Raw genomic sequence first — 27,645 nt, forward strand, 5'->3', positions numbered from 1 at the left:
AGGTGGGTAATGCAGGCCAGACTTTACCCTGCCTTGTTCCTGTTCTAAATCACTCCATAGAGGACTCACTACACACATGAGCACAGCAAACCTCTAAAAAAGCATATTAAAAGTTCTGCAGACTTTGGTTAGTCTAGTGTTTCCTAATTGACTTTACTAATGTACCAATATCTATTATACAATTACTGACAGCCAGCAAACATGGCACAGTATCCTGTCACCAAAGAATATAGTCTGCCTAGGAAGATACAGCACATGTCCATAAAAATGTAATAAAATACAAGACAGTAAAAATAATCGGTGCTATGAACAGCACTGTGAATTTGAGTTGACTGTTTCATTAATTATTTCATTTGCTTATAACATTATAGCTATAACTGGAGTGCCATGGGGAAACAGCATTATTCTTGTTCAGTTGACTCATGCTTTTTTTAAAATTTATTATCTGCTTTCTTGAAGATTTAATCATTTACAAAGTAATTATTTTAAATCACAAGTAATGATAAAATTCAACCGACAAGCCCCACAACACCTCATAAGGACCCCTCAACTATGACAGTGGTTGCTAACTGCTAGTTGCTGTGTCATGGGGAAGACAGACTGTCAGTCACGCTGACTCCTCCAAGTTAGATGTAACTTTACGCCTTCCTCTTACTCAAAAGAGTATTTTAAATTTAAGTGAATGAAGATGATATTTTTAGAGTGACGCCATATTTTTTAAAAGACTAAGTCACTCCCAAATGTTATTTTGACAATTTACAAATAACAGATTATTTATAGCACGTCTCACAACCAAGTCCCAAAAAGCAGAAGTGATGGCAAGGCTGAAAATTCACCAGCCCCAAGGCCAAAATCCAAATTTCTCCGCATGACAGACAAAGTTGCTCATGACTGGCATTTCCCCACGTCCTCAGCTTCATTTCTCTCCACTCCTGCATGTGCCCTACTGGGATCCAGCCTTGCGGTTTCTCAGAGCCGCTCTTGACCGAAATGTCTGCCTGCAGTAGCTCTACCGCCCATCATCCCTGATCACGAGAGGATTCATCCTCCTAGCAGAGTCGCCAAGGCCCACCCCCAGGAAAGGGTCCTCCCTGTGCTCCCGTTTTCTCGGCACCCAGCCTTTCTCTTCCTCCACTCTCAGAGCTGCCGAGATAATCAGGCAGTAACTGTTCACTCGTCTACCTTCACTGGGATGCGAACTCCTTGGAATTAAACACTGCTCCTCTTTCTTTGTGTTCTCAGTATTATATCTTGCATATAACAAGTGTGTGACAAATATATTTCCCGTGTTTATGTCAAGTGAAATACTCTGTGTAAGTAAAATACAAGGAAATCTCCCCAAATGTAATGTTATACCTGTCTGATAATCTAAAATACAATCCTGCTTACTAACTTTTAATCTCAAAAAGAGAGCATGAAGAAAAAGTCATTAATTCAATTAGTCAGCTTTAAGTTTTTCTTTTTTTTTTTTTAAAGTGTTGTACCCGTGGCACACCTAAGTTCCCAGGATAGGAGTCAAACTGGAGCTGCAGCTGCTGGTCTACACCACAGCCACAGCCAGCTTTAAGTCTCAACTCCATAATTCAGATCAAACATTAATATAGTAAATAACTATAAAATTATTTAAAACATTATAACATTTATCAGTCTTAAAAGTATTACCATTATAATTATTCATTATAAAGGAGATATAGCTAATTTTTTCTTTCCGTAAATTTAAAAAGCCATTCTAGGTATAAAGGAAAACATAAAATGTCATAAATCAGCTGTCATGTAATGAAATAATGACAACGCATCCCCGCCCAGAATGACCCAATATGACATCAGCAGTTACACAGACACTTTGTGATTGCTGACAATAAGCAGGGCAAGTGAGACTGATCCAACAGTAAAGCTTATTTTGCACCTGCTCTTTAAACTCCAAACCACATGCAACAGGGAATATGACATTTTTTGTGTGGGTGAAGGCAATACTCAATGAATGACATTTGCTAGAATTAAAAAGGAAAACTACCTCCCCCATCTGCCCTTTTTTAAATGCCTTTTCAATTTTTAGCATAGCATTGCTTACCTGGCTTTTATTTGGCTTTTCCTAGAAGCTGCTTCACTAGCAGTCATCGGTTCGGGAAGAGCTGAAGGAATAGAAGAATTCTTGGAAGAAAAAATAAAACTTTTCATTTTAGTTTTCACTGCAATTGCAGAGAGCTTTATTGAAACATCACTGATATATTCTTTAACTTTAAAAGTACTCTCTGTGAGATACTATTTCTTTCACCTCAGATACCTATAAGTAGTTTGCATATCTTTGCCAGATCTAATCTGCAAGTATCACTGCATGTGACACAAATGTCACTCTCATATTTGTGTTCCATAGAAACCCTTGGAGAAAAAAAGGCACAATATCATCATATTCATTTTACAAATGGGTAAATCTTGGGTATAAAGGAATATATTACACTTGCAAATCAATAACTATGTCACACTTTAGACAAAGAAGCAAAACCAAGCACATGAATAAAGTGCTGTTTTACACACTGCGGGTAATTTTCATGACATTGCTTGTCAAGTCTAGAAAACAAGAGCAGAGGCTTCTTCATTTATGCTCCATAATGCTTAGCTTATAGGAAATGACCATGCAAGTGTCAAATAAAGCGATTTCCACTACGAGAATGTTAGTAATGACTTCCAGCTCCAACCAAGAATGTATTCCACTGACACACTAAAAACTTCAAAAAAAAAAAGGAAAGGTACTAACTTCCTTCCTTTTTCTTAGTGGGGTGGATTAAGTTATACCCAAAGGAAATCTTTAAGAAAAAGTCAGGCCAGAAAGATCTTCACAAAGTTGAGGACGGCTTAAAAATCAGTGATGATTCTGAAACTTGAGTAAGAGTAGACGACTTGCCGTCCGCTGCTCGCCCACCATGGCTACGTACAGTGCGCACAACTCAGTCTCTGGGTGGCATCAGCTCTTACCAACTTGGCACCTTCCCAGGACTAGACACTGGGTTTTACATCTATTACTTCTAATCCTAATAACTATTATCCCTGTTTTACAGAAAAAGAAATGGACATTTAATAACTTTCCAAAATACACAACATCTATCACTGATTAAGACAGAGCTGAACCTGGTTTTCTGCACTAACAACGCCTGTGCTCTTTACACCAAAGGTAACCAAACTCTCTCAGTTCACATAGCGCTTAGGATGACACCCCCACCCCACCCCACCCCATCCCCAAATCTAACAGTTCTGTTCTTTTTTCAATAGTTAGGCCTAAACAGCTTAGTAACAGTGGTTTGTGCAGTGTCAGACAGATGTCGCTCTGCTTCCCTCGAGACAAAAAATACCCTGCACGCCCCCACGTCCACTGTGCTCCCCAGAGCATCGCAGTGTGCAGATGGCAGTTGTGGCTTGGTATCAGAAATACTAATCACAAACACACTATTAGACTACCTGTCACGAAACAAGTAACTCTGAAAGTATATATATCTGCACATGAAGAAATGGATTTTAAATTCACATCCCACTTGCAAAACTACTTACATTGATGTTGGAGACTGGACAATCCTTTTTGGCAAATTTAAATGCAAAGTGGGCCACTTGAAATATATCAGGTCTACGGTCTGGATCTGGTTCAAGCATGAACCCTGCAAGGATAGGTCAAAATGTTAAGAAGTTTCACTGAACACAAGCAACTGGGGGCACATTAAAAGGATAAAAATTTTTTTCCCATTCTGAGATCAGTGATGATTCCAGCAAATTTTGTTAACATTTATACAAAATATAAAAATTATTATTTTGTACATTATCCCAAGCTAAAGATGAATCAGTCCTAGAACAGTTCTGCATCAGAAGTATGAGTGATAAATATGAATATTCTTCTGAGACTGTGACACAAAACAAAAAGGGAATTTAGTAAACACTGGCAGATTATTCAAGAAAGTTCCAGGAGTACAGTAGGAGTCTTTATTTTCACTAATTATCCATAACAACCTCTACTAATTTTTAAGCGCTCCCAAATCATTAAGAAAAGACTAAATTATATGCATTATAATCTATTTAACCAAGCAGTTCAGGGTTGGCACAACAGTTTCCCTAAAACGTGCTTTTCTGCCACACTGTGGCTGGCAATACTCATCCCAGTTCTGAATTTCAACGGGCTACCACATCGGGTTCAGAAGAGGAAGCAGCTGGGTGGCTCCATCATGAACAGATTTCACATTAATCTTACAGGACTGCCTGAAAAGCCTACTCTTTTGTCTGACCAAAATGACTCTACCACTTCTCTATTTTTTGGGTAACTTATTAATTTACAATTTCGTGAGAAGGGTGACATTTATACTCAATTCTGTAACCAAAAAAAAATCCCCATATTTTGTTAAAATATTCTCCATGTTCTAAACCTGCTTCATTGATGAGCTCTAATTTTTATCATGTTCAAGTCATTTTTAACAGACTTGCAATGTAAAATGTACAGCATTAATTAGATTCTGAAATTTGCTAACAAAATTATGTACAGAGATATCAAGGTATATAAACAGCTAAATTAAAATTGTAAATCAAAATGGACTGAATCTTCCTTCCAAATTCAAGTAATATGGGAACAATGCGTGATACATCTCCAGCAGCACATGCGCTAAATCAATTTGATTTTAACGTGGTTGTCTAGCAAGTGACACTAAGCATAAACTTAAAAATTTATTTGAAAGATTCTAAACTCAGTTTTACTATATTCTGCATAATACTTGATTCCATACTTTAAAAAGCTACCATATATCACTTATAAAATTATCTTTTTATTATTTTATCACTAAAACATTTAATTCTATAATTTATTAGTTTATATTCAATCTCATTCTAGAAAAGATCTGACAGACAGGATTAAGATGGCGGAATAGAAGGACTGGAGCTCAACTTCTCTCCTAAAAACAACAAAATTCACAACTAAAGGCTGAGCACTCTTCACCAATGGACTGGAAACCTTAAAAAAGATCCCCTACTCCAGAAGAACAAGAGGAGGCCACATCAAGAGGTAGAAGGGGTGATTTCATGATATAAACAACCCCATACCTCCTGGGTGGGAAGCTCCACAGACTGGAAACTAACTGGCTCACAGAGACTCACCTACCAGAGTGAGAGTTCTGAGCCCCACATCAAACCCTCACATGCGGGGATCCGGCACTGGGAGAAAGAGCCCCTGGAGCATCTGGCATTGAAGGCCAGTGGGGCTTGTGTGCAGGAGCTCCACGGGACTGGGGGAAACGGAGACCCATTCTTAAAAGGCGCACACAGACGTTCATGTGCACTGGGTCCCAGGGCAGAGCGAGGTCTCCAAAGGAATCTGGGTCAAACCTGACTGCAGTTCTTGGAGGACATCCTGGGAAAACAGGGGTGAACGTGGCTTGTTGTGAGGGAAGGACACTGGAAGCAAAGCTCCTGGGAATATTCAGCAGCTGCCTTTCTCTGGAGGGGGCCATTTTGAGAACCCCCAGGGCAAACAACAATCCAGGTGGGATCACAGCCCTGCCCCTCAGTAAACAGGCTGCCTCTAATCCCATCCAGAGACTAAGCCCCACCCACCAGAGGGATTAGAATCAGTTCCACCTACCAGGGGGCAGGCATCAGCCCCTCCCAACAGGAAGCCCCCCATACCCACTTCAGCCACAACGGGGGCAGTCACCAGAAGTAAGAGAGGCTACAACCCTATTATCTGTAAAAAGGTCACCACACCAAAAACCTATACAAATGAAAAGACAGAGAAACGTAACTCAGATGAGGGAGAAAGGAAAAAACCCAGAAAATCAGCTAAGCGATGAGATTCTCAGCATCCAGGAAAAAGACTTTAGATTGTTGATGCTAAAGATGATGCAAGACATTGGAAATAAACTGGAGGCAAAGATGGATAACTTACAGGAAACACTGACCAAAGAGATACAAGATATAAAACTTAAACGAGATGCAAAGGAGTTCCCGTCGTAGCGCAGTGGTTAACGAATCCAACTAGGAATCATGAGGTTGCGGGTTTGGTCCCTGGCCTTGCTCAGTGGGTTAACGATCCAGCGTTGCCGTGAGCTGTGGTGGAGGTTGCAGACGCAGCTCGGATCCAGCGTTGCTGTGGCTCTGGCGTAGGCTGGTGGCTACAGCTCTGATTCGACCCCTAGCCTGGGAACCTCCATCTGCCGTGGGAGTGGCCCTAGAAATGGCAAAAAGACCAAAAAAAAAAAAAAAAAGAAGAGATGCAAAATACAATAACTGAAATAAAAAATTCACTAGAAGCAGCTAACAGCAGAATACAGGAGGCAGAAGAACAAATAAGCAAGGTGGAGGACAGGTTAGCGGAACTCACAGATGCAGAACAGAAAAGAGAAAAAAGATTGAAAAGAAATGAAGAGAGTCTCAGAGAACTCTGGGACAATGTTAAACGCATCAACATCCGTATTATAGGGGTGCCAGAAGGAGAAGAGAGAGAGAAGGGGACAGAAAAAATATTCCAAGAGATAATAGCCAAAAACTTGCCTCACATGGGAAAGGAACCACTCACTCAAATCCAGGAAGCACATATAAAGTACCATATAAAATAAACCCAAGGGGGAATACACCAAGCCACCTATTAATCGAACTGACCAAAATTAAAGACAAAGAGAAAATCTTGAAAGCAGCTAGGGAAAAGAAACAAGTAACATACAAGAGAACCCCAATAAGGTAATTGGCAGACTTTTCAGCAGAATCTCTGCAGGCCAGAAGGGAGTGGCATGACATACTTCATGTGATGAAAGGAAAAAACCTCCAACCAAGATTACTCTACCCAGCAAGGCTCTCATTCAGATTTGAAGGAGAAACCAAAACCTTCACAGATAAGCAAAAGCTGAGAGAATTCAGCAACACTAAACCAGCCTTACAACAAATACTAAAGGAACAGAGAAAGGCAGAAGACAAGACAGCAACAGGAAACAAAAATTCCACAAATGACAAGGCTCACCAGTAAAGGTATATATACAGTAAAGATACGAAATCATCCATGCACGATTATACCACCAAAATCAGAAATCATGAGAAGAGGTGGGTACAAATACAGGACACTGGAGATGCACTTGCAATTAAGAGAACAACAACTTAAAACAGTCTCGTATACATATAGACTCTTATATCAAAACTTCAGAATGACTGCAAACCAGAAATCTACAATTGATACACAAACAAGGAATCTCTGGAGAAGAAATATATCTCATAGTCAATAAGTGCATAATCCACCATGAAGGGGGTCATTTGACATCGTTCTTGGAATGCTGAAGTCTTACATCTGATTCTGATTTCCTCTCCATCAAAGAATTTATGATAATTATAATTAAATAATGCAACTGTACAATTAAATAATACAGTTCTACAATTGCATTATTAATAACCATTTCTCTCCATGGTACAATGTAAGGTCTATAATGTCTTGATTATCACATCCCCTAGAATGGTGTAATGCCTATATTGAGGAATCAATAAGATGTAACAAATTGTGAGGACATATTTATATAGTTACACCGTTTTTTAAACAATTTATGCATTTTATATTTTACTTATTTTCAGAGGGAGTATTATTTTTGTTATTCTTACCAGTTAAGTTATTCTTTTCATTATGCTATATAAAATATTTAATGGTATATAAGGCTTTCTTCTTTATAAATTTTAGTTGCATAACAATTTTAATATAATGCTAATTATTAAAGAAAAATTGAAATGTAATACATAATACTAAATAGTAAGGATGAAAGCCATACAAAATGGGATAAAGTATATAATAAATTTCCTATTTGTCTCAGCATACTTTCCATTCCACTTCTCCAGAGGGAGTCACTTAATCTGTTTCTTAAGATCCATGATACAATAATCTGTGTGAATGTAATTGCGTTTAAATGTATGCATTTTACTCTGTAAAAAAAAAAAAAAATTTCAAAAAATAAATAAATAAAAATTTACACATATTTATGTGAAATAAAAAAAACTATTTGAAAGATTCTAAACTCAGTTTTATTATATTCTGCATAATACTTGATTCCATATACTTAAAAAGGCTACCATATATCACTTATAAAATTATCTTTTTATTATTTTATCACTATTGTTAGAGGGAAATAATTTAAAACATTTAATTCTAACATTTATTAGTTCATATTCAATCTCATTCTAGAAAAGATTTGAGAAATCTACAAGGTTTATTTTCTCCTCCAAAACCGTAATTTATTTTGGTCCAACAGATATTACATGTTTTGTTTGTTTGTTTGTTTTCTGCCATTTCTTGGGCCGCTCCCGCGGCATATGGAGGTTGCCAGGCTAGAAGTCGAATCGGAGCTGCAGTCACTGGCCTACACCACAGCCACAGCAACGCAGAATCCGAGCCGCGTCTGTGCCCTACACCACAGCTCATAGCAATGCCGAATCCTTTACCCACTGAGCAAGGCCAGGGATCGAACCCGCAACCTCACGGTTCCTAGTCGGATTCGTTAACCACTGAGCCACGAGAGGAACTCCCCAGATATTACATGTTTTAAAAGTGACAACAGTACCTGATGACGGTTATAAATTTAAACAGAATTTAACAATAAATACTTATTAATATAATTTTCAAAAATCAAATAACAAGAAACCTACCAAATTCAAACTTAAAATTCTATTTTTCTATCCTAACAATTAAGTTTATTTGGCCTTTAAAAATGTAACTTTAACAATAGATAACTCTAAATATTAATTCCTATAAAGGAATGGAAGTGGCATATACAAAACTGTAAGATTTTCTAAATATGAAAGAAAACTAAGACTAATAGAAAAGTAACGGCTGAGACAAAAAAAAAAAAAAACCTGAGAGATAATGACGGCAGTTAAGAAGCTGCCTATGTTTGGTCCTATAAATGAGGCCAAAAATTCAGCTCTCCACTTTTTGTTGTTAACACGAATAAGGCAACACGACCATTAAATGAATCACAGCATCCTCAACACAAAACCAGGCGCTAATAAAACTGCCAGTCCTGACTCGAGAAGCAAAGAGTAAATTCTCCTTTGAGTCTTCGTCCAGATGGCTCACACTGAGTGAACACTATCCTTGAGGAACCGCAATGAGCGACACCGGCTCAGGCCTCCCGGACCAGTGACGTGACACCTAAACACAGTTCAGCAGAGGAAATTCCATAAGGGTAGAGAATGGTATGGTACGAAAATACACTTCTCTGGCCAGGCTTTATCTAGGAAAAGCTGTCTGAGTATCTCAAGAGGAAAAGAATGATCCTTTAGACAATCTTTTTTTTTCTTTCTTTTGTAGTATATGAGAAGAAGTGAAGAAATGTACATAAACTTGAGATATTATGTTCTCTAACCGATAGGTGTGTAAGTAATTCTTTCTCTCAAGTTAAGCATAACACAACGTCCCCTAATGTTTAGGGAGCCAGGCTGTGGGTAGAACTGAATCATCTTATAAGCAAACAAAAGGACCTCTAACTCTCCTGCTTCATGTTTTCATGTAGGAATACACCTTCCAGAAGGAGTTTAGTTTGTCTAACTGTGCTGATCCCATTTTATTTATCAGCCTAAAAGATCATGACTAGCTTCGACTTTAATAAAGCAGAATAGAAAATATTAGGGTGCATCACTGTAAGTACAAGTAATGTTTCAAGAACCCTGTTTTACGTGTGTGTTTGTTCACGCACACACGTACCAGGTCCTAGCTAAAATGTATGTTTCACTATGTATCACACAGTCAAGCAGTCTGAAGACCACTGGGTTAGTAACCTCTCTACAGAGCATAACGCACTCCTCCCCAAGGGAAAGACAGTGATTTGTCTAATTTAAACTAGGAAAAAAGCAAGCACCCTCACATGTCCATCTCTGCTGCCCTTTCTTTCAGAGCACTTTATTCTCTGGACATGCATGTTCTCTGCAGAACCATGTTTTGCCAGTTGCCCACTTCTACGGAGGAGTCTATAGTCTGCCAACACTGTCTATGACTGGGTGGGTTGAACATACATTAACTGGCCCATCTGGCTTCAGATCTAAATTCTGCTCTGTGGAGTTCCTGCTGTAGCTCAGTGGGTTAAGAACCCAACTAGTAGCCATGAGGATGTGGGTGTGATCCCTGGCCCTGATCAGTGGGTTAAGGATCCAGCATTGCCATGAGCTGTGGTGTAGGTTGCAGGCACAGCTTGGATCCCACGTTGCTGTGGCTGTGGCTTAGGCCCGCAGCTGTGGCTCCGAATCAGCCCCTAGTCTGGGCACTGCCATATGTTGCAGGTACAGCCCTAAAAAGCAGTACATAAGTAAGTAAGTAAATAAATAAATTCCGCTGGGCAATCTGCTCTACCATTCTGTCTGATGAGATCCTATGTTACCACCTTTGACTTGGCTCTAAAATTCAAGGTATGAAGACGCTGAAACCCACAGTAGAACACAGCTACATTTTTATCTCTGGATATTTTTATATTGAATATTATCAGCTATTTAAAAAGAAAGAGGGAAAAAACTCAATAAAGCCTCCCTAAAGCATTTAATAATAGAATTTCCCAAACTTTCCAAAAGAATGAATTGCAAACTGTACCCTAGATCACTGAAAGGTGTCATCTGGAGTACAGTGCTGTCAGTTTTGATCTAGCTAAATACCATGAGGCATCTCCAACAATAATGACAACTTTAGACAAGCAGCTGATCAAAAGTCATTTTCTCCCACGATAATTAAACCTCAAGTCTAGTGTTTCATTAACCCCTATTTCATGACAATAAAACCACAGTCACTTACAAAGGAAGGACAGGATTTAAAAATCCATGTGTCTAATTCACCTAAAAGTGAATCAAGTGATTATGTTTCTTTTCTTAAAGGCAGAGAAGCTAGAATATACCCTGTTTACTCCACTTAAAAGGATTACAGGAATCATCACGAGACCATTCCCAATGACCTTGATTCTACTGCAAATAAAGAAGTGACTTTTAAAAAGTGAGCAACAGAGAAATAAAAGGAAGGCTGTTTCTGGGCTCCTCTTAACTGCGTGCTTTTTCTATCAACACGAATGCCACGAATACAACCTGAAACCAGTTTCACCACTGAACACAGTATATGATTGAGCTACCATGATATTTCCAACTGATGTACCAGGCATATCTGATTTAAAAACACTTGTCCAAGGCAGCTAAATTAACTATGTTCATTCTAGTTTCGCAAAGCAAAGTACAACATCCACGCATGTTCCAACAAAATGAGCAGCTGAAAGAAGCAGTTGCTACTGTAGCACAGCAGTAACCAAGTTAGATTATGGTTTGATCAAGGACTCACACCAAATATTAAATGAAACAGTTCCCATTCAAGTTACATGAGATGATGGATTCACACCTGGGCCTAAGTAAAAATTAAGCCAGCACCTCTAACCTAATGGCTCAACAAACTGAATGGGAAAATACTATGAAGAGAAGTTTCAAAAGAATGTTCCTGCTTAAAATCCATTAAAATTTTTTCCTTCTACAAAGGTAACTTTTTTCTCCCACAGACTTCCAATCATCACACTTACAGTTAATCTACCTAAAAAGAGAAATACCCACTCCAATTTTGCAACCATAAATACTTCAAGCATTAACGTGTTATTTCTGTCTGTTAACCTATGGAGAGCATTACAGAAACTTACACGTTAGGCATAAATATTCTGCAGACTGTTAGAATGGAACCAAATTTAACAGCTAATAATAAATGTGTTCAATCGTAAAGGAAAGACTGAATGGCACTATAAATATGCCCGGATAGTGTGCCTGGGATGGCCCTTGTTGCTGCCATAGCCCTCTCTCCACATTTCCCCAAGCAGTAACCAGAGCCAACAACTGAAACCCTCCAAGGAAACCCTACTTAATCTGATTTCTTTTCAAAAGTATATTAAAATGTCTGGGATTGAATATACATATATGTACGTATATATGAAACAGCGGCTGAGAGCATAGATGAAAAAGGACTGGCCATGAGTAGATAATCACTGAAGCTGAGTAGCAGGTACCTAACAATCCGCTGCACCATTCTGCCTATATTTGTACATATTTTTTAATTTCCATAGTAAATTTTTAAGTGTATATAAACAAGCAAGCAAGTTCCTGGTTTCCCACAGAAAGTAGGTATTGAAATAAATTTATTATCAAAAATACAGGAAAACAACAAGTGTTGGGAGGCTGTGGGAAAGAGGGAACCCTTGTGCTGCTGGTGGGAATATAAACTGCAGTAGCCACTATGGAAAACAGTATGGAGGTCTTTCCCAAAAAGCTGAAGACAGAACTACCGTATTAACCTCAGTTCTACCTCTGAGTATATATCTGCACCTTCACATTCACTGCAGTATTATTTACAATAAATAGCCAAGACATGGGAGCAGCCTAAGTATACAGCAATATATGAATGGATAAAGAAAGTGAATGTGTATAAATACAATGGAATATTATTCAGCCACTAAAAAAAGAAGAGGAAATCCTGCCATTTCCAACAACATGAATGATAAACATGAGGGCATTATGCTAAGTAAAATAAGCCAGACAGAAAAGGGCAAAACTATATATTCTTTGTAAAAAAAAAAAAAACCCCAAAAAAACTAAAAAGACAGATACAGAAAACAGATTGGTGGCTGCCAGAGGTGGGAGGCAGGAGAAGGACAAAAACGGGGAAAGGTGGGCAAAAGGTACAAACTTATAACAACACAATAAATCCTGAAAATGTAACGAGGACTACGTTAAAAATACTGTATAAGGTACAAACTTATAACAACACAATAAATCCTGAAAATGTAACGAGGACTACGTTAAAAATACTGTACTGTACTGTCAAAGCTGCTAAAAGACCTTCATAGTTCTCAGCACAAGGCAAACAACCTGTAAACAAGTGAGGTGATCAATGTCCACTAGATGTGCTGTGGGGACAAATCACAACACACATACATTAAACCCTGCTGTACACCTGTGACAATATGATTTCAATTCAAAAATAAGTACAACTCTGAACCCAATAAATTCAACCCAGTACATTCTAGCTGCTAAGAGCCAGAACAAAGAGCCATAAAGCGACAATGTTACCAGACCCAAAAGCAAAACAAAACAAAACAAGACAAGCCTTCTCCACTACTCATTTTGAATGACTACATCACCACACAGAGTAAGAGGTAAGGAAAATAACCTTAGTAGTTACATTTCGCAGTACATTCTGGAATATGTGGTAACTACGGTGAACCTTTGCTATCCGCCACTGATTTGAAAAACTAAGTTTCGCTCCTAAGCATTCAAAGAAATCTCTGCAGGGAAAGTACATCCTAATGAGCAGCTGACAGCAAATGCCCTGACTTTTATCCAGAAAATGAGAAATGTTAGGTTCACTTAGGAGGAATCATAATGACATCAGCAGCAGAAGTAGTCATAGTTATTGCAGCAGTGATGACGGGCAGTGTTAGAGGCATCTCTTACGAAGGACTTAGGGATGCTAAGAAGCACTTTTCCTAACTCATTTAATTTTCACAATAACCCTAAGAGGTAGGTAATTTTAATATGCTTATTTAAGAAATGAATCTGAAATAAACAGAACTTCCCAATATTCTGTACCAAATAAGTGACAGGGTAGGTGCAAGTCCAGGCCCTTTGGCTCGAGGCCTTGCTCCTAATCTCCACAATGTACTTCCTTAACCACCATGACAGAAGCTAAAAGAAAGGTGAAGCAGCTAGACTTCTGTTCACTCCACATAACTATTCGGTAATCTAATCCTGTCTGTTCTGCTTCTCATTCTCTACATGTTCTCGAAATTCAACTCTTAGATTCCCAAATGGAAAGTGCTTCTTTCCTCCTCACCCCCCTCAATCCACCTCCTCTGTCTATTGTCAAAGTTAACAGAAGCTAAGAAGAAAAATTCTAAATGCTGTTACTTTTAAGAAGAAAATTCTGCAAAAGATTAAAAAACTAAGCTTCATGGACAGTAGGCAATAATAATTACCCTTGACCAAACTGGTGATAATCAAAAGTATATTCAAATACTTGCATAGCCACACACCATAGAGTTTTAAGAAAGATTAAGCGTGGTGACTACATTTTCATAAATCTTCAATCACATAAAATATATGCAAAAAGCATCAATAAATCTATTAATACTAAAAAGATATGTGTCCTTTTAATGCTTTATCTTAAATATAAACACGGGAGTGATCACACTGCATGAATAGACAACTGGCAATAAAAAGCTTCACTTTCAAAAACGATGAGCGCTGCTAGTCAATTTCTGGTTTTCCGAAGGCAGGATTTATGTGAAAGCAATGTAAATCATTCATCACTTTACTGCAAAAGCCGCCAGAGAAACCTAAATGGGATGGTAGGAAACAGGCAAGGTGATGTGTGAAAAATGTAGAGAATAAATCTGCAAAGAATCTAAACATTTTCTAAAAAGCATAAGTATATTCTGGTTTTTTAAATCTCTGCTTTATTAAGCTTTTACTTCTCAAGGCAATATTTAAAAAGGAAAGTCCAGGAGTTCCCGCTGTGGCATAGCGGGTTAGGAATCCAACTAGTATTCGTGAGGGTGCGGGTTCAATCCCCTACCTTGCTCAGTGGGTTAAAGGATCTGGCATTGCTGGGAGCTGTGGTGTAGGTCACAGATGTGGCTCAGATCTGGCATGGCTGTGGCTGTGGTGCAGGTCAGCAACTGCAGCTCTGATTTGACCCCTAGCCTAGAAATTCCATATGCCACCAGCACAGGCCTGAAAAGACTGAAAAAAAATTTTAAGAAGGGTTCACAAAAGCCCTTTGACAGGAGATAAAATACCAACATTTACTTAATCAGCTTTACTGCATTCACCCTTGTCTTTTTAGTTCTGCCCAGCTCACAGAAGTAAGTTCAAAGATGTTAACACAAGGTCAAATTTATACTAACATTGACAAAAACTAAAATCTGTACATTGACAAATGATGCCCAGGAAAGCATCAATGAACTAGAGCCCAATTAGATCTTAAAATCATCAGCCGTGTTTAGCTCTTCTACCTTCTCAGCACACACAAACACATATACACAGAGAAGGAAAAAACAAACCTCTAACACAGGAAAATAAGACCTTATTACTATAAGCAAATTAAACCATGAATCAGGGTACATACTGTCCAGTCTCTCATACAGTATTGTCCAACGAGAACACTGAGCTTCTAATACAGTGTAAGATCCTCAACAAAATCCTCAGGACAACTGTGATGAAAACATTATATTTAACAACAAAACAGTGTCAGAACCACAATGACTGACAACAGGGCTTCAATAAAAAGTTAAACTTCAATTAACCACAACACTCAACTGGGTAAATTCCTCAATCTATTTTTCGAGCATTTTAAATAATCAGAGTTCTTTCGTGCTTTTGATGCCCTAATTTCTGGACAATGAAGGATGAAGGCAACAAAATAATGTAGAACAGCTTAAGGGTCTAATGTTTATTCAAATATACTCTACTAAAGGTATGTTTGTTCTTTAAAAAAAAAATTTTACATTCTGCAGAATGACAAGCTAAAAATAATAGGGCTAATGTGGAAAAGAGAGTTGGGACAAACCACTGAAAAACTATGAGGCTCTGTCACCAGAGCACTGACAAAAACATTAATTTGTACTTGGGAAGATAACTTGGAACTGTCCAGGGAGGTAGCTTAATTTGGCTGAAAGCTGTCACAAGGACATAAAACACATCAAAACAAGACTAAGAGGTTTTCAACCAACGAAGATGAAGGCGTAATTCTGAGCCAGCCATTCAGGGGGCCACCCATTAGAAGAGAGCCACCCAAAGACTGAGAGGCAGACCTCTCTGGGAAGAAAACCCAAGGTCCAAGCGCTCATATTTCCTCTCTTCTCCAGTTAAGAGAGAAAAGTCTCCATGCTGGCAGTGCAGCAGCCAAGCTAAGGGCTACTTCCTTTCCTGTGTACGTCATAAACCACCTCCCCACCAAATGCCCCCAGTTCCCCTCACCTAAGAAAGACATTCCACATGAAGCAATGTAATTTTTGTGTTCAACTGACATAATTCTCTAATTTCAAACATGTATGAGCAAATCCACATTACATACACAGAAAGACTGTGCTTTAAGTTTGCAACGTGAGGCTAGATAGTCTTTTATGCCCCATTTTCTTTTGATTATTTTTCTTTTGGAGTGTTTGCCCTTCTCTTTTTGAGTTACATGAGCCTCATAAATGGCAAAAGTTATCATTTGACAATTGTGTAACAACTTTTTTTTTTCCAATTTATCATCTGACTTTATGCTCGGGTTCATGGTTTGGGGGGACTTTTAATGGTTTAAATGTATGTATCAATGGAGTCTTTTTTTCTGGCTCCTGAGATTAAAAGTCTAGCTTATAGATTACCCAGTCCAGTGTTATAAAGAAATTCAAGGCCTGTTTTCTTCAAGTGCATTTATGTTTTATTTTTTACCTTTCAGTCTTTGATTTATCTAAAGCTTTAGCATAATGTCTGAGGCAGAGATCCAGCCTGAGTTCTCATCCACAAATGATTAATAAATTTTCGTACGTCCATCTGTTTCCCCACGAAGCTGAACTGCCATCTCCGTCGCACAAAACCTCAAATACATTTAGGCCGATCCTCTTTTCTATGACACTGATTGCCACAGCTGGAGGCCATGACCAAGGACATTTAAAACGGAGAAAATAGAGCCAAAATGCTCGAAACACTTTCGTTAAAAGTGCTGGGCAGTGCTGTTTAAATACTGCAGCTTCCTAAAGTATTTTAATATCTGACGGCCCTCTTCGCCCAAGTCATCTTCTTCAGAAATTTCACCACGTGCTTATATAAAAAATTAAATTGCAGTATCTATCAAAAAGGAAGAAAATACTCTCAAAAGAGGTGGGAAGGAAAACTGAGATATTCATTTGCAATCAAAGGTCCACAGAATCACTCCTTCTGATGCCACACTTAGGTTGCTTTCTGATTTTATAATCAACACAGAATAAATATTAAAAAGGATGACCAAATACATGACACTCTAAGATTGACAATACTTTGATCTAAAGAAGCAACAGACCCAGATATTTGGATTTCAAAAGTACAAAGACTGAATAATTAAATGTTACGCTGTAAGTTTTATCAGAAATCCTAGTTTCCTTAATTTCATAACTCTATGATCCATAAAAACTTATCTAAAGCTTAAAAATATCCACGTACTAATCAGTAATTAGGCTTCCTTCATTCCTATAAAAGTCTTATAAACATCTTTTTTAATGTATTTCTTATATGTAGTTTCACAAAATTAAAAGACTAGGCTTAGATAAAGGAATGGAAATAATGGGCCCTCAGGATAGTATCTTACAATGTTTTCACAGATCCCACATACTTACTTATTAAGCAGTGTATGTCATGGGAGTAACGAGAATTGTCTGGGATGGTGAAGCTGCCGTCACAGATAGCAACCTGACTCTCACCAAAAGGAAGAGTGAAGAAACAAAGTTTATACAGTAAACACCCCAGTGCCTGTAAAACAAAGAAGCATGAATAGCATCAGAGCTCAAGCACCAACTTCACCACAAGACAGAAAAAAACCAGCCACAAACCGAAATGTTATTAAAGAAACAAAAGCGTGATGTTTCTATACTGGATCAATCTTTTCACAAATCACTCTTTAAACTAATAAATATGCTTAATTTGTGAAAAGACCTTTAACTGCATCATTCCCATATTTTTCTGTCACACCTGTGGTTAGCTGGCTGAATTAATATCATCATAGAGCTCTAGATCACAAACGATAACTAAGATTCAAAGTGGCTTGTTCCTCTTGGGAGGAAAAAAAATCACTTTTATTTCTCTCACATGGAATACACATATTTAGTATATAATAACCAACCAAGTAAGCACATGGCTCTCCTAGCAGAATTTTTTTAAAATTCACTATAAAACATGTTTTAAAATCCTGGGATTCTACATATGAGTTACCCAGCACCATCAAATTTATCATACAACCATCAATACACTTTTACTCATTATTCACTAATAATATTTCACTCATATTCAATAACTGTCATTATTTCGTAGCACATATATTAGTTCTCTACTTCCGTGTATAATCCTATACTTTTTATTCTACAGTAAGCCAAATCCTATTTGTACCTAGGTAATCTATATAAAATTCACCAAGGAAGGGCTCTGTCTGCTTCACTTGCATGGACTCATAGACATCACAGCACCAATAAATCCAACTGCTGACAATAAAGAAAAAAACACTCTAAAACACAAACTGCACGTAGAAAAGTAGCACAAGAGATTTTCAGCTACGCTGCTAACAGCTCAAACCTGAGATGCAGTAACAAAATGTGATCTTCTGCTCAAGAAATCGTTATGCTGTCACAAGAAGTGTCACCTACAAGCCTTACGAATGTGTGGGGCATTTCTTATTTTTTGCTGTTTTTGTTTCTGTTTTTTATAATGATTTTTATTTTTTCCATTATAGTTGGTTTACGGTGTTCTGTCAATTTTCTACTGTACAGCAAAGTGACCCAGCCACCCATACATATATACATTCTTTTTCTCACTTTATATAATTCTAAACTGACTGTACAGAATTAACCAATAGTTACTACACAATTACATCAATACTGAAATTTGGCCTATCTAAAAATTAACAAGTCAGCTTTCCTTTGTTGAATTCTCTCCACACAGCAACTTAGCAAACCCAATTAACAAACAAATATACCAGTTTTATAACGAACATGAAGATCACAATACATAGAAATATCACTGAGTTCAACATCATAAATTTAAAAAACATTACTTTCAGTATTATAAGTTTTCCAATGAAAAAAGTTTAAAACTTCAGAAATTTCAACATATTAGCTCAAAAACATGCTAAATTATTTACTATAGAAAGATTCTGAATAGAAATAACCAGTTCAATGTGGCTTAAAAAAATTTATAATGATTCTTTCTTTTGGGGAGAAATATTTTTGGTATTTATGCATCAAATTGAGCATAAGGCTTCCTCAACAGCACTAAACAAAGTACCATTAATGGTGTAATATCTGCATCAAATTACAACTTTCTTCCGCCCAGGTGACAGGCAAAAGAGATCTCCACTTTAGCCAGTTTTATCTTGTCAATCAAACCTTCACTAACGTGTCTTTTGTTAGAGTAAACATGGGCGTTCCCAACAACAATTTTACACAGCGGTGCCAGTATACTTAAAAAAAGAAGGAAAAAAAAGCAGAAATCTAAAAGTACTCTGCTTCACATAGTGTGACTACAATGAGCTGTCCTAATTCTTTCACACCAAAGGCATCTCCCTCTTCATCCACTTGATACAATGAGAATTGTCCAGGAAACGAGGGAATGGAACCTCGTTGTGAAAGCTGTACCACCATCTTCAATTTTCCTCATTAAAAGGTAACATGAAGCATCTCTCACCGAATTTCCTAATGTTCAATAAAATCAGCACCCTAGTTCTCAGGATAAAAATAACCTATGATGGAAACCTCAAAGCAAGATTTTTCCCCAAAATACATATGCTAAATGAATGCTTAAACTTCAGTATCCTAACTTTCTGAATCGGTACTATCCTGAAACAACATCAGAGAAGTAATTCTTAACTGAGAGGAATTCAATTTTTTTTCTGGATATTCCTGAATTCATACCGAAAATGTTGGAGCATTTCACCTGAGCTAAGACAAGCATAAAAATGGGCATCATAGAAATTAAAACTATCTCTGTCAAGCATAAAAACATAGATTCTGTTTTCTGATTTTTTTCTGGCTTCTTTTTTATCTCTGAGTATCTATTTGTCACAGCTATACTCAGTTATCCATTATAGAAATAGGCATTATAGAAATACTGCCCTGTACACTAATTTATAAATGGTATAAATTTTAAACTTATCACTGACAATTTAGTATGCTGCCTCGCACCCATACTAAGCCTGGTGAAAAATGAACAAAAAAAGACTCCTTCCTTTTTTGTTAAAATATTGGCTAACAATCGTGTGCCTTAGAGACTAATTTTTTTTTTAATTCAGCCATTGATGACTTCAAAATAGGAGTCAAGCTATGATGCCTATTGTTTCCACTGCTGTTGAAATACTCTTCCTAGGTAATGTGGATTTCAGCATCAGTCACAAAATAAGGCCAGAAAAGACTTCCACAACCACCTCCTCTAATGAATACCTTCATTTTATAAAGTGTCAACCAACTGAACTTGCTTCCTACATTACACCGTAAGCCATTTACTACAAGCCATTTAATGAGTCAAATGTTAGTGCTGAGGAGAGCAACCTGCATTTCAGTCATACAGGCTGGATCAAATTAACTACAATCAACCTATTTACGGTTTGATTACATCATGTATATGGATAAAAATTCAACAACCACAAGATTTAAGAATCCCTGTGAAAACGTGTATCTTCTGTAGAAAGCAGAAAAGATACCACATGTATTCTTTTTTTATTACCCTGTAGGAATATTTGGTATCCCAAACCCTCTAAGAGAAGGCCAGGAGAGGAGCACCAAGAAGGTATTCATTTGATTTCACACATGATACTCAACTACTTTCTAAACATTCTATTTTTAAAACAAAATAAACGTTACTTTCCTTGTAAACTCTAAAACTACTTCCAAAGAAATATTTTTTTCTCCATCCCCAATATGGTCACTAGGGGTAAATACGGCTAAATACATGTTGAATTTAAATGAATTCACATTTAAAAGAGTTTCCTCCTAGTTTAAATACAGCCAAAACATAATTTACTTATTAGTTCTGAAGAGGTACTGACACTAACAAAAATTCAACTGAACGGAAATATGATATACCTCAATATTTCAATCCAGATATAGATGCTACATGATAAAGAACCTTACTATATAGAGGCTAGTCAATGGTATGTTTGTAATTTTTAAAGGTTTACTCATGTTGGTTTCCATTAAAAAAATCTAAAAGTACTTCAGAAAATTATCAGTGTAATTTCTTAAGAGTTAGTTCCAGCTTTTCCACACTGGTATCAACCAAAATCACACTCAAATTAAAAAAAAAAAAAAAAAATAAGTTGCAAGCATATGTAATCTAAATTCTTAAAAAATACTGTGGTAAAAAGCTACATTATATGGAAATCCTTTATTTTTATACCTAAGCTTTCCATCTCAGGATTAAGAAGACAATAGGTGCTAGTATTTTTCTTCTGCAGAATAAAAAGCTCTAGTGTCCACCACTGTTTTCTACTTCTTAGAAAATACCTTGTTGGGGGCAGGGGAAAAAATAATCAACTGAACTCAGATTTTGTTAATTTGGTTAGTGAAAATGCCAGCCTTTCTTGGCCTTACCCAGATATCAGCCTTGGTGGTGATAGGCTTCCCTCCATAAAGGTTGACCATTTCGGGGGCTCTGTATGACAGAGTTGTATACCTGGCAGCAAATAAGTGAAATGGAGTGGAGATATAAAAAAAAAAAAAAAAAAAGACAAACACTACATTGTTTCTACATAAAACTACAAAAAACTCTTAGGTTCAATAACATTATAAAGAAATAACACTATTTTTAAAGCTCATTAAAAGTCCATCGAGGATTAAACAATACAAAGCATCTATACACATTTTTATTCAACAAGTGCAGTAGCATCTCTAATGATACAAAAACCTAATTTTAATAGAAAAATTTAAAATAAAGACAATGGATTGAAAACCTAGTTCTCCCTGAATTTCTTGTATGAATAATACAATCTGACTAAAAAATATCCTTATCAAAATATTTTAGTTTATTAATTTAAAAGTAAATCTTCTACTCAAAAAATTAATTTATATACTTATTAAGCAGTTTGTTTTTATGGATGCTAATGTAATTCCTTACACATGATAGTAAATCTCTTTTAGGTTTGTTTTAAAAACTGTTGTTTTAAAAGTAGTCTGGTTGCCATAATTCTAACTAATTATGTTCACTTCTAAAACTGACTGAATAGAAGCAATCTGGAATTAAAAGATACTGTGAACAAATATTTACCATTATAAAAACTCCAAATCCACTATGAACAGAATATTTTAATGAAGTAGTACTCAATTTCATGGCAGAATTTACCAGAATATCAAAGGACTTCTTATAACACAATTTAAGATTCATTTTGAGTGTTTGTATGTTTTATTTTACATGAATTATCTTAAAGCTCAACATTCTACCATCTTACTTTTTCCAAATTACCCATACAACTGGTGATACATTCTGAAAGCTACCACTACAGGGGCAGGATCTAAGAAACCAGAATACAAACTGCTTGAGGGCAGGACTTTTTCTTTGTTCACTGCTATACTGCAGCACCAACAACAGTGTAGGCCCTGAATAAATACCTGTTAACTGAATAAAGAGTTAGACCTTTAACCATCAATTGAGCCACAAAGCACAGGAACTCAAAGGCTTGCATTCATCACTAATGTAAATTCTGCTGAACCTTAACTATAGTTCAGATCTTAATAGCAAGAAACGAACCTTCCAGCACGTCAGAGATGCTTGAGCAGAATCCTACAGCGCCCATTATATATATCACAATCCAACAACTTTTTAAATTATGTGTGTATATGTGTGTGTGTGTGTGTGTGTATACATATATATGAAATCAATACAATAATTCATTCTAGAGTTCTTCAGGACATTTATGCGTTTACTAAAGAGTTTGTTTTTATGGAATCTACCATAATCATCACAGGCTGTTTGCTGAGTAGAAATACTTAAGTCTGGAAAAACCACAGCTTTATACAAATGAGCTAGAGCGAGGTCAGCTTTATTTGGGCTATTTCAAAATATATGTTGCAGTTCAAATGAAAGCTCCTGGATAGTCTTAAACAACTGAGAATTTGTAAGTGAAGAAAAGCAAATTAAAAAGGCAACTATTCAGAAATCCCTATTCTAACAGATCTTTCTGTATTCTGTATCATTTCATTAAAATAATCTTAGACTTACAAAAAGTACTGTTTTCTAAAATCAGAAACAGAAATGTCAGGCAAAGGTCCTTATAGTACTCTAGCAAGCATGGGAAGTGTAAGATTAAGGCAGATATGCGTAATATCTCTACCAGAGAGTTTCGCAATGCATTATTATAAAGAAAGGAGTTTTCTACATAGTTTGACACATTAATAGGTCAATCTTCTTAATATTAAATATGAATAAAAATTTAACTGTTTTCAAATAACTTATTTTTTTCCTAACATGCATAAATCCTTGGTACCAATAAAAACAAAGATGTTTAAACCGAACAGTAACTTATAACTCCCTTTAGTGATTCCACTGATTACTATAGCTTATTGAACAAATTTCTTCATAATATTTGTTTACAACATAGATGAAAAGCTTGTTTCCATAGTAAAATGTATCTTCTTTGGAACCAGGCATCAACTAATCAATGTCTATGGTACAGAATATTTTAAAGAAATCTATAAATGGAATACCTAAAATTTATATCAGCAGAGCTGGTCACAGACCCAAGTTAACTAAAATTCCCATGACACAAGCACAATAAAGACAGACACTTACTTTTTAATTTCTTCTTCTACTATATTAACTCCATCTTTTTGAGGATTAAGAAATTTATTAGTGGCACTGCCAAAGTCACAAAGTACATAGTTTCCACAATCATTCAACAAAATATTTTCTACCTTCAAAAAAGAAAAAGCAATAATTAGTAGTAGTATTTAAGGCGAAAATTATATTTTTACAACAATATATTTATACAATAAACGCTAAAGGGCTTGTGCCATACACACACACACACACACAGAGGGAGATAAGATACCTCAAATCATGAGAAAGGACAAATGGAAGAACATATTTTAAATATTCTTTACTCCAGCTGCTGCTTCTCTTACTCAGAACAGAGATGTGCTTCTTCCACCGCAAGGTGGATTTGGAACTAAGTCCTCTCTAAAACTGCTTCTATGAAAGAGAAGAGCTGGGAGCAGTCAAGAGTCTATGCTACACCTCCATTTTTCTCCTTTCCTGACACTTCAGCTCATCTATAGAAAAGCAACAAAACCATTAAAATTCTACCTCTGACTGACTTGTAGTCCCACTTTGATCTAAAATACTACACTAAAAAACACAGATTTTACTTTATGCCTTAATTTAGAAATCAGAGAAGTTGTAAGAACTTAAATAAAATTACAGGCACAGTTTCTAGAACAGAAGAGTGTGGCTTCATAGCCCAGCCCTGCTACCTAGTAGCCTATGTTCCCTTGGACAATTTGCTTAACCACGCTTGTGCTTTAGCTTCCTCATCTCTAAAATGGGAAGACAGCAATCCCTACCACATGGAATGACTAAAAACAAGGAATTAAAACACGTAAAGAGCTTAGAACAGTGACTGAAATAAGCACAAAATAAATGCTATTATTACCTTTTTCCAAAATATTTTTATTTATATGATACAGTCTTGAATAATTCAACTTCTCTCCATTCTACAAAAAAACCTCACTTTTTATAATTTTTCATTTATCTTTCATTTTAGTCTACTTTTTAAAAGATATCCACAAAATAAAGATTTGTATATGACATCTTAGGTCTGCATAAATTTACACATATAAAAAGAACTACGTCTATGAAACATGGCCTATACAAAATTATGCAGTTCAATGTCTTTTTTGGTTTAAGACCAAGAAGACTCAGATGAAAACATCAACTTTATATAAAAAGAAGTTAGTGAGCAATGACAGCACAAAAAACAAGGCCGAATTATTAGGAAAAATGCAAAAGCTGCATATTTGAAAGCACTGAAGTGAACTTTTCTGATTTTCCAAACTAGGGACTGAGGTCTGCAGTCCCACTGCGATCTGGCCTCCACTGGTGCCTTTCAGCACAGGCCTCCCGAGAGGAAGCGTTCATGGTTACCACGCTATACCCTAAGTGCCACCGTCTATCATCTTATATTTTTAGAGCATCTTATCACCACTCCTTCCAAGTCTTGTACAATTACTCACAGTTGGGATTCATTCACTTGTTATTTACTGAGACTGCTATGTGCCAGGCACTATTCTAAATGCTTGACTACATCACTACAAAAGAGAAAAAAATCCTTGCCCACATTCTACACTCTAGTGGGAGAGGAAAGAAAATAAACAATAGGCATAACACATAAGCAAATTACATAGTATCTGAGAAAGCGACAAGTGATAATAAAAGGTAGAAAAAAAGAGAATGGGAAGTTTAGGTTATTTTTATAAATAAGGTGGTGCAAGGATAGGACTCCCTGAGAAAATGCATCTGAGCATACTTGAAGTAGGGGAAGGTCGGTCATGGGATATCTGGGTATAAAGCATTTCAGGAAGAGGCATTTATAATTTGTAATCCTAATGTTTGTAGGCATCAGAGGACACCTATGGTTCTAAATGATATGTGTACTAATAGCTCAAGCAATATGATACCACGAATGTTCAATCCCCTTTGGGGACTTTTTCCAGTGTAACCAATGGATACCATAACACAAGAGGTCAGATTCCACAAAAATGTTAAAGTGACCTTAAAGTGACAATCCCTACCAAATTACAGTCAATTATAGAAAACTGTACTAAATTATAAATGAGAAAAGAGACCCATTTACAGTCACCTCCAGAATGTCTGGACAACACCCTGATGGATGCTTAAAAGGAGTCAGAGGAAATAGGAGGAGTGCCGAAATGGAAAAAATGGTTTGGAGGGAGATCCAACTTGTGTCAGTGATGTTCATCTATTTGTTCATACGAAACCTTTTAAAGGAGCCTGCTCTGTAAAGGGAGCACAAAATCCACCTCTGCAGCCATGCCAGAAGCTTCCATGCTCAGGTTCTATTCTAGTCGGTCTTCACATGGCCTCGGGAAATGCAGCAGGGGACAGAGACCACTGGTAGTAAAAGCTGGTTCAGATGAGACCGTCCAAGAACACTTAACTTCAAGTTTAAGAGGGAGTCTCTGCAAGGAGTCTAAAGTCCGTACCTTCAGATCCCGGTGAATTATTGGAGTCTTACATTGATGTAACCTTGCGACCGCTTCACAGGTGTCACAGAATATTCGTAACACTTCTGGCTCCGTAAAACCTGTCTGCAGCTTCTTATTCATCTGATTCACTACCTGCCCAGCTAACCAAGAAAATAATTTTGAGAAGACATTTGTAATAAATGAAGACCACCACAAACAAAGAAATTTATGGTCTTGGGTAATGGGGAATTGGCTTTTTCATAATTTTCATAGAAGGATGCTTATACCACACTGTGTTGATTCAATGACATATTTCTGTTTCGTATTTTACATCTCTGAAATGAGAACATCTTACATAGGTGACGTTCTGCTAATACGATTGGCATTTTTAACATCTTAACATCTCCAAAATCAGGATATCCCTTGTAACTGATGGCATCACAGGCTTGAAGAAACAGTCATGAACACTGTACTTGGGGTAACCAGTGGTGAACACAAAGTATTGTCATGGAATTTGTAAAACTAGACAATCACAAAAATATTTGTCATTACGTACAGTAAGAATAACATGAAAGACACCTAAATTTACACTGGTGAAGGACGATGGGGAGAAGAGAATGCCAAAGAAGGCCTGTCTAAAGAAGTGAGATACTTACGTTGAGACTGAAGGTAATGAGGAACTTAATCCGGCAGATTTGGGAGAAGAATATGCTAGTAATAGTGAGAAGGCCTCTAGTTTGCAAAGAGCTCAATGATTCTGAGTAATTTAAAGAGAATCAATGTGGATATGGTCTAGAAACCAGAAAAAAGAGTGAAGGGAGAAGATACTGGCAAGACAGACAGCTATTAGCCACATTTTGGACTTTACCTTAAGAAGCAAGGGAACTTCATGATCGGATATACTTTTTAAAAGATCTTCTTGACTGGGGGATGGAGGAATTGCAAGAGTGGAAACAGAGAGATGGGTTGAGGGGCTAAGGCTCTAAACCAGGTAAACAATAATGGCAGAGTAACTTCCTAAAATCAAACACCACACCAGTGAGCACCGGGGGGATTAGGAAATATTACCATCAACTACAATAACTGACAGTCTGATAATGACAATTCTTGGTTATTAAGAAAAAGTTTACTACCATATTTTGAGAATACAAGTAAATACATGATTCATTCAGAAAACATTCTAACAGAAATCAAGTTTGGAAACTTAAAAAGGCAAAGCTTAAGTTAACTTGAAAGTTTTCCTTTAACAAGTCTGAATAAATGAATGTCTACTACTTTGTAATACATTCCTTCTATTACTGCTCTCTAAACAGCACCATGGTGTATTTTCTGAAATAGCCGTTCTTTTCCTTAGCACTTTAAATCACGAAAAAAAGAACATTAAATTTTACCTATCAACACCCAAATTTCAGAAAACTCAAGTCTATCTGGCTAATCTGCTCAGGGTGTCTCATGTAAGGTTGAGGCACCCGACTAGGCAGCAATGTCCTGCATCCTCTTGTTTTATAAGATGCCCTGACTCAGCTTATCCAAAAATCAAACTGTAATTAAGTGTTTTATTGGTATTCATTTCACAGCTAAAGAAATCATAATCTCAAAGAACTCATTCTACCTCTTCCCAACTTTCAGTGCTGTAATGAGTGGAATAAAATTTAAGCAGAAGTCAATCCTTTTTCATCCCTCAGAGATCTTTGGGCTAGAAAACTTGAATCACAAAATCCAAGAGCCC

At 36.8% G+C, this 27,645-nt stretch overlaps 1 protein-coding gene across 2 annotated transcripts in view; it reads right to left on the bottom strand.

Moving 5' to 3' along the window:
• BMP2K (BMP2 inducible kinase) overlaps positions 1–27,645 on the bottom strand; it is a 118,894-nt gene that overhangs the window by 41,216 nt on the left and 50,033 nt on the right. For both annotated transcript variants that reach the window (XM_021101898.2, XM_021101897.2), the window contains exons 4-9: positions 25,935–26,077; positions 23,506–23,627; positions 21,312–21,393; positions 17,355–17,487; positions 3,544–3,647; positions 2,072–2,151 (exon numbers count right to left, since the gene is read on the bottom strand). In XM_021101898.2, the coding sequence (XP_020957557.1) occupies positions 2,072–2,151; positions 3,544–3,647; positions 17,355–17,487; positions 21,312–21,393; positions 23,506–23,627; positions 25,935–26,077 (664 nt within the window). The remainder of the gene's footprint in view (positions 1–2,071; positions 2,152–3,543; positions 3,648–17,354; positions 17,488–21,311; positions 21,394–23,505; positions 23,628–25,934; positions 26,078–27,645) is intronic.

This window comes from Sus scrofa, chromosome 8 (genome assembly GCF_054392235.1).
Source record: "Sus scrofa isolate SSC_HxYL_T2T_F1_AM1 chromosome 8, Sscrofa_HxYL_maternal_Yorkshire_Landrace_v2.0, whole genome shotgun sequence".
Lineage (NCBI taxonomy): Eukaryota > Metazoa > Chordata > Mammalia > Artiodactyla > Suidae > Sus > Sus scrofa.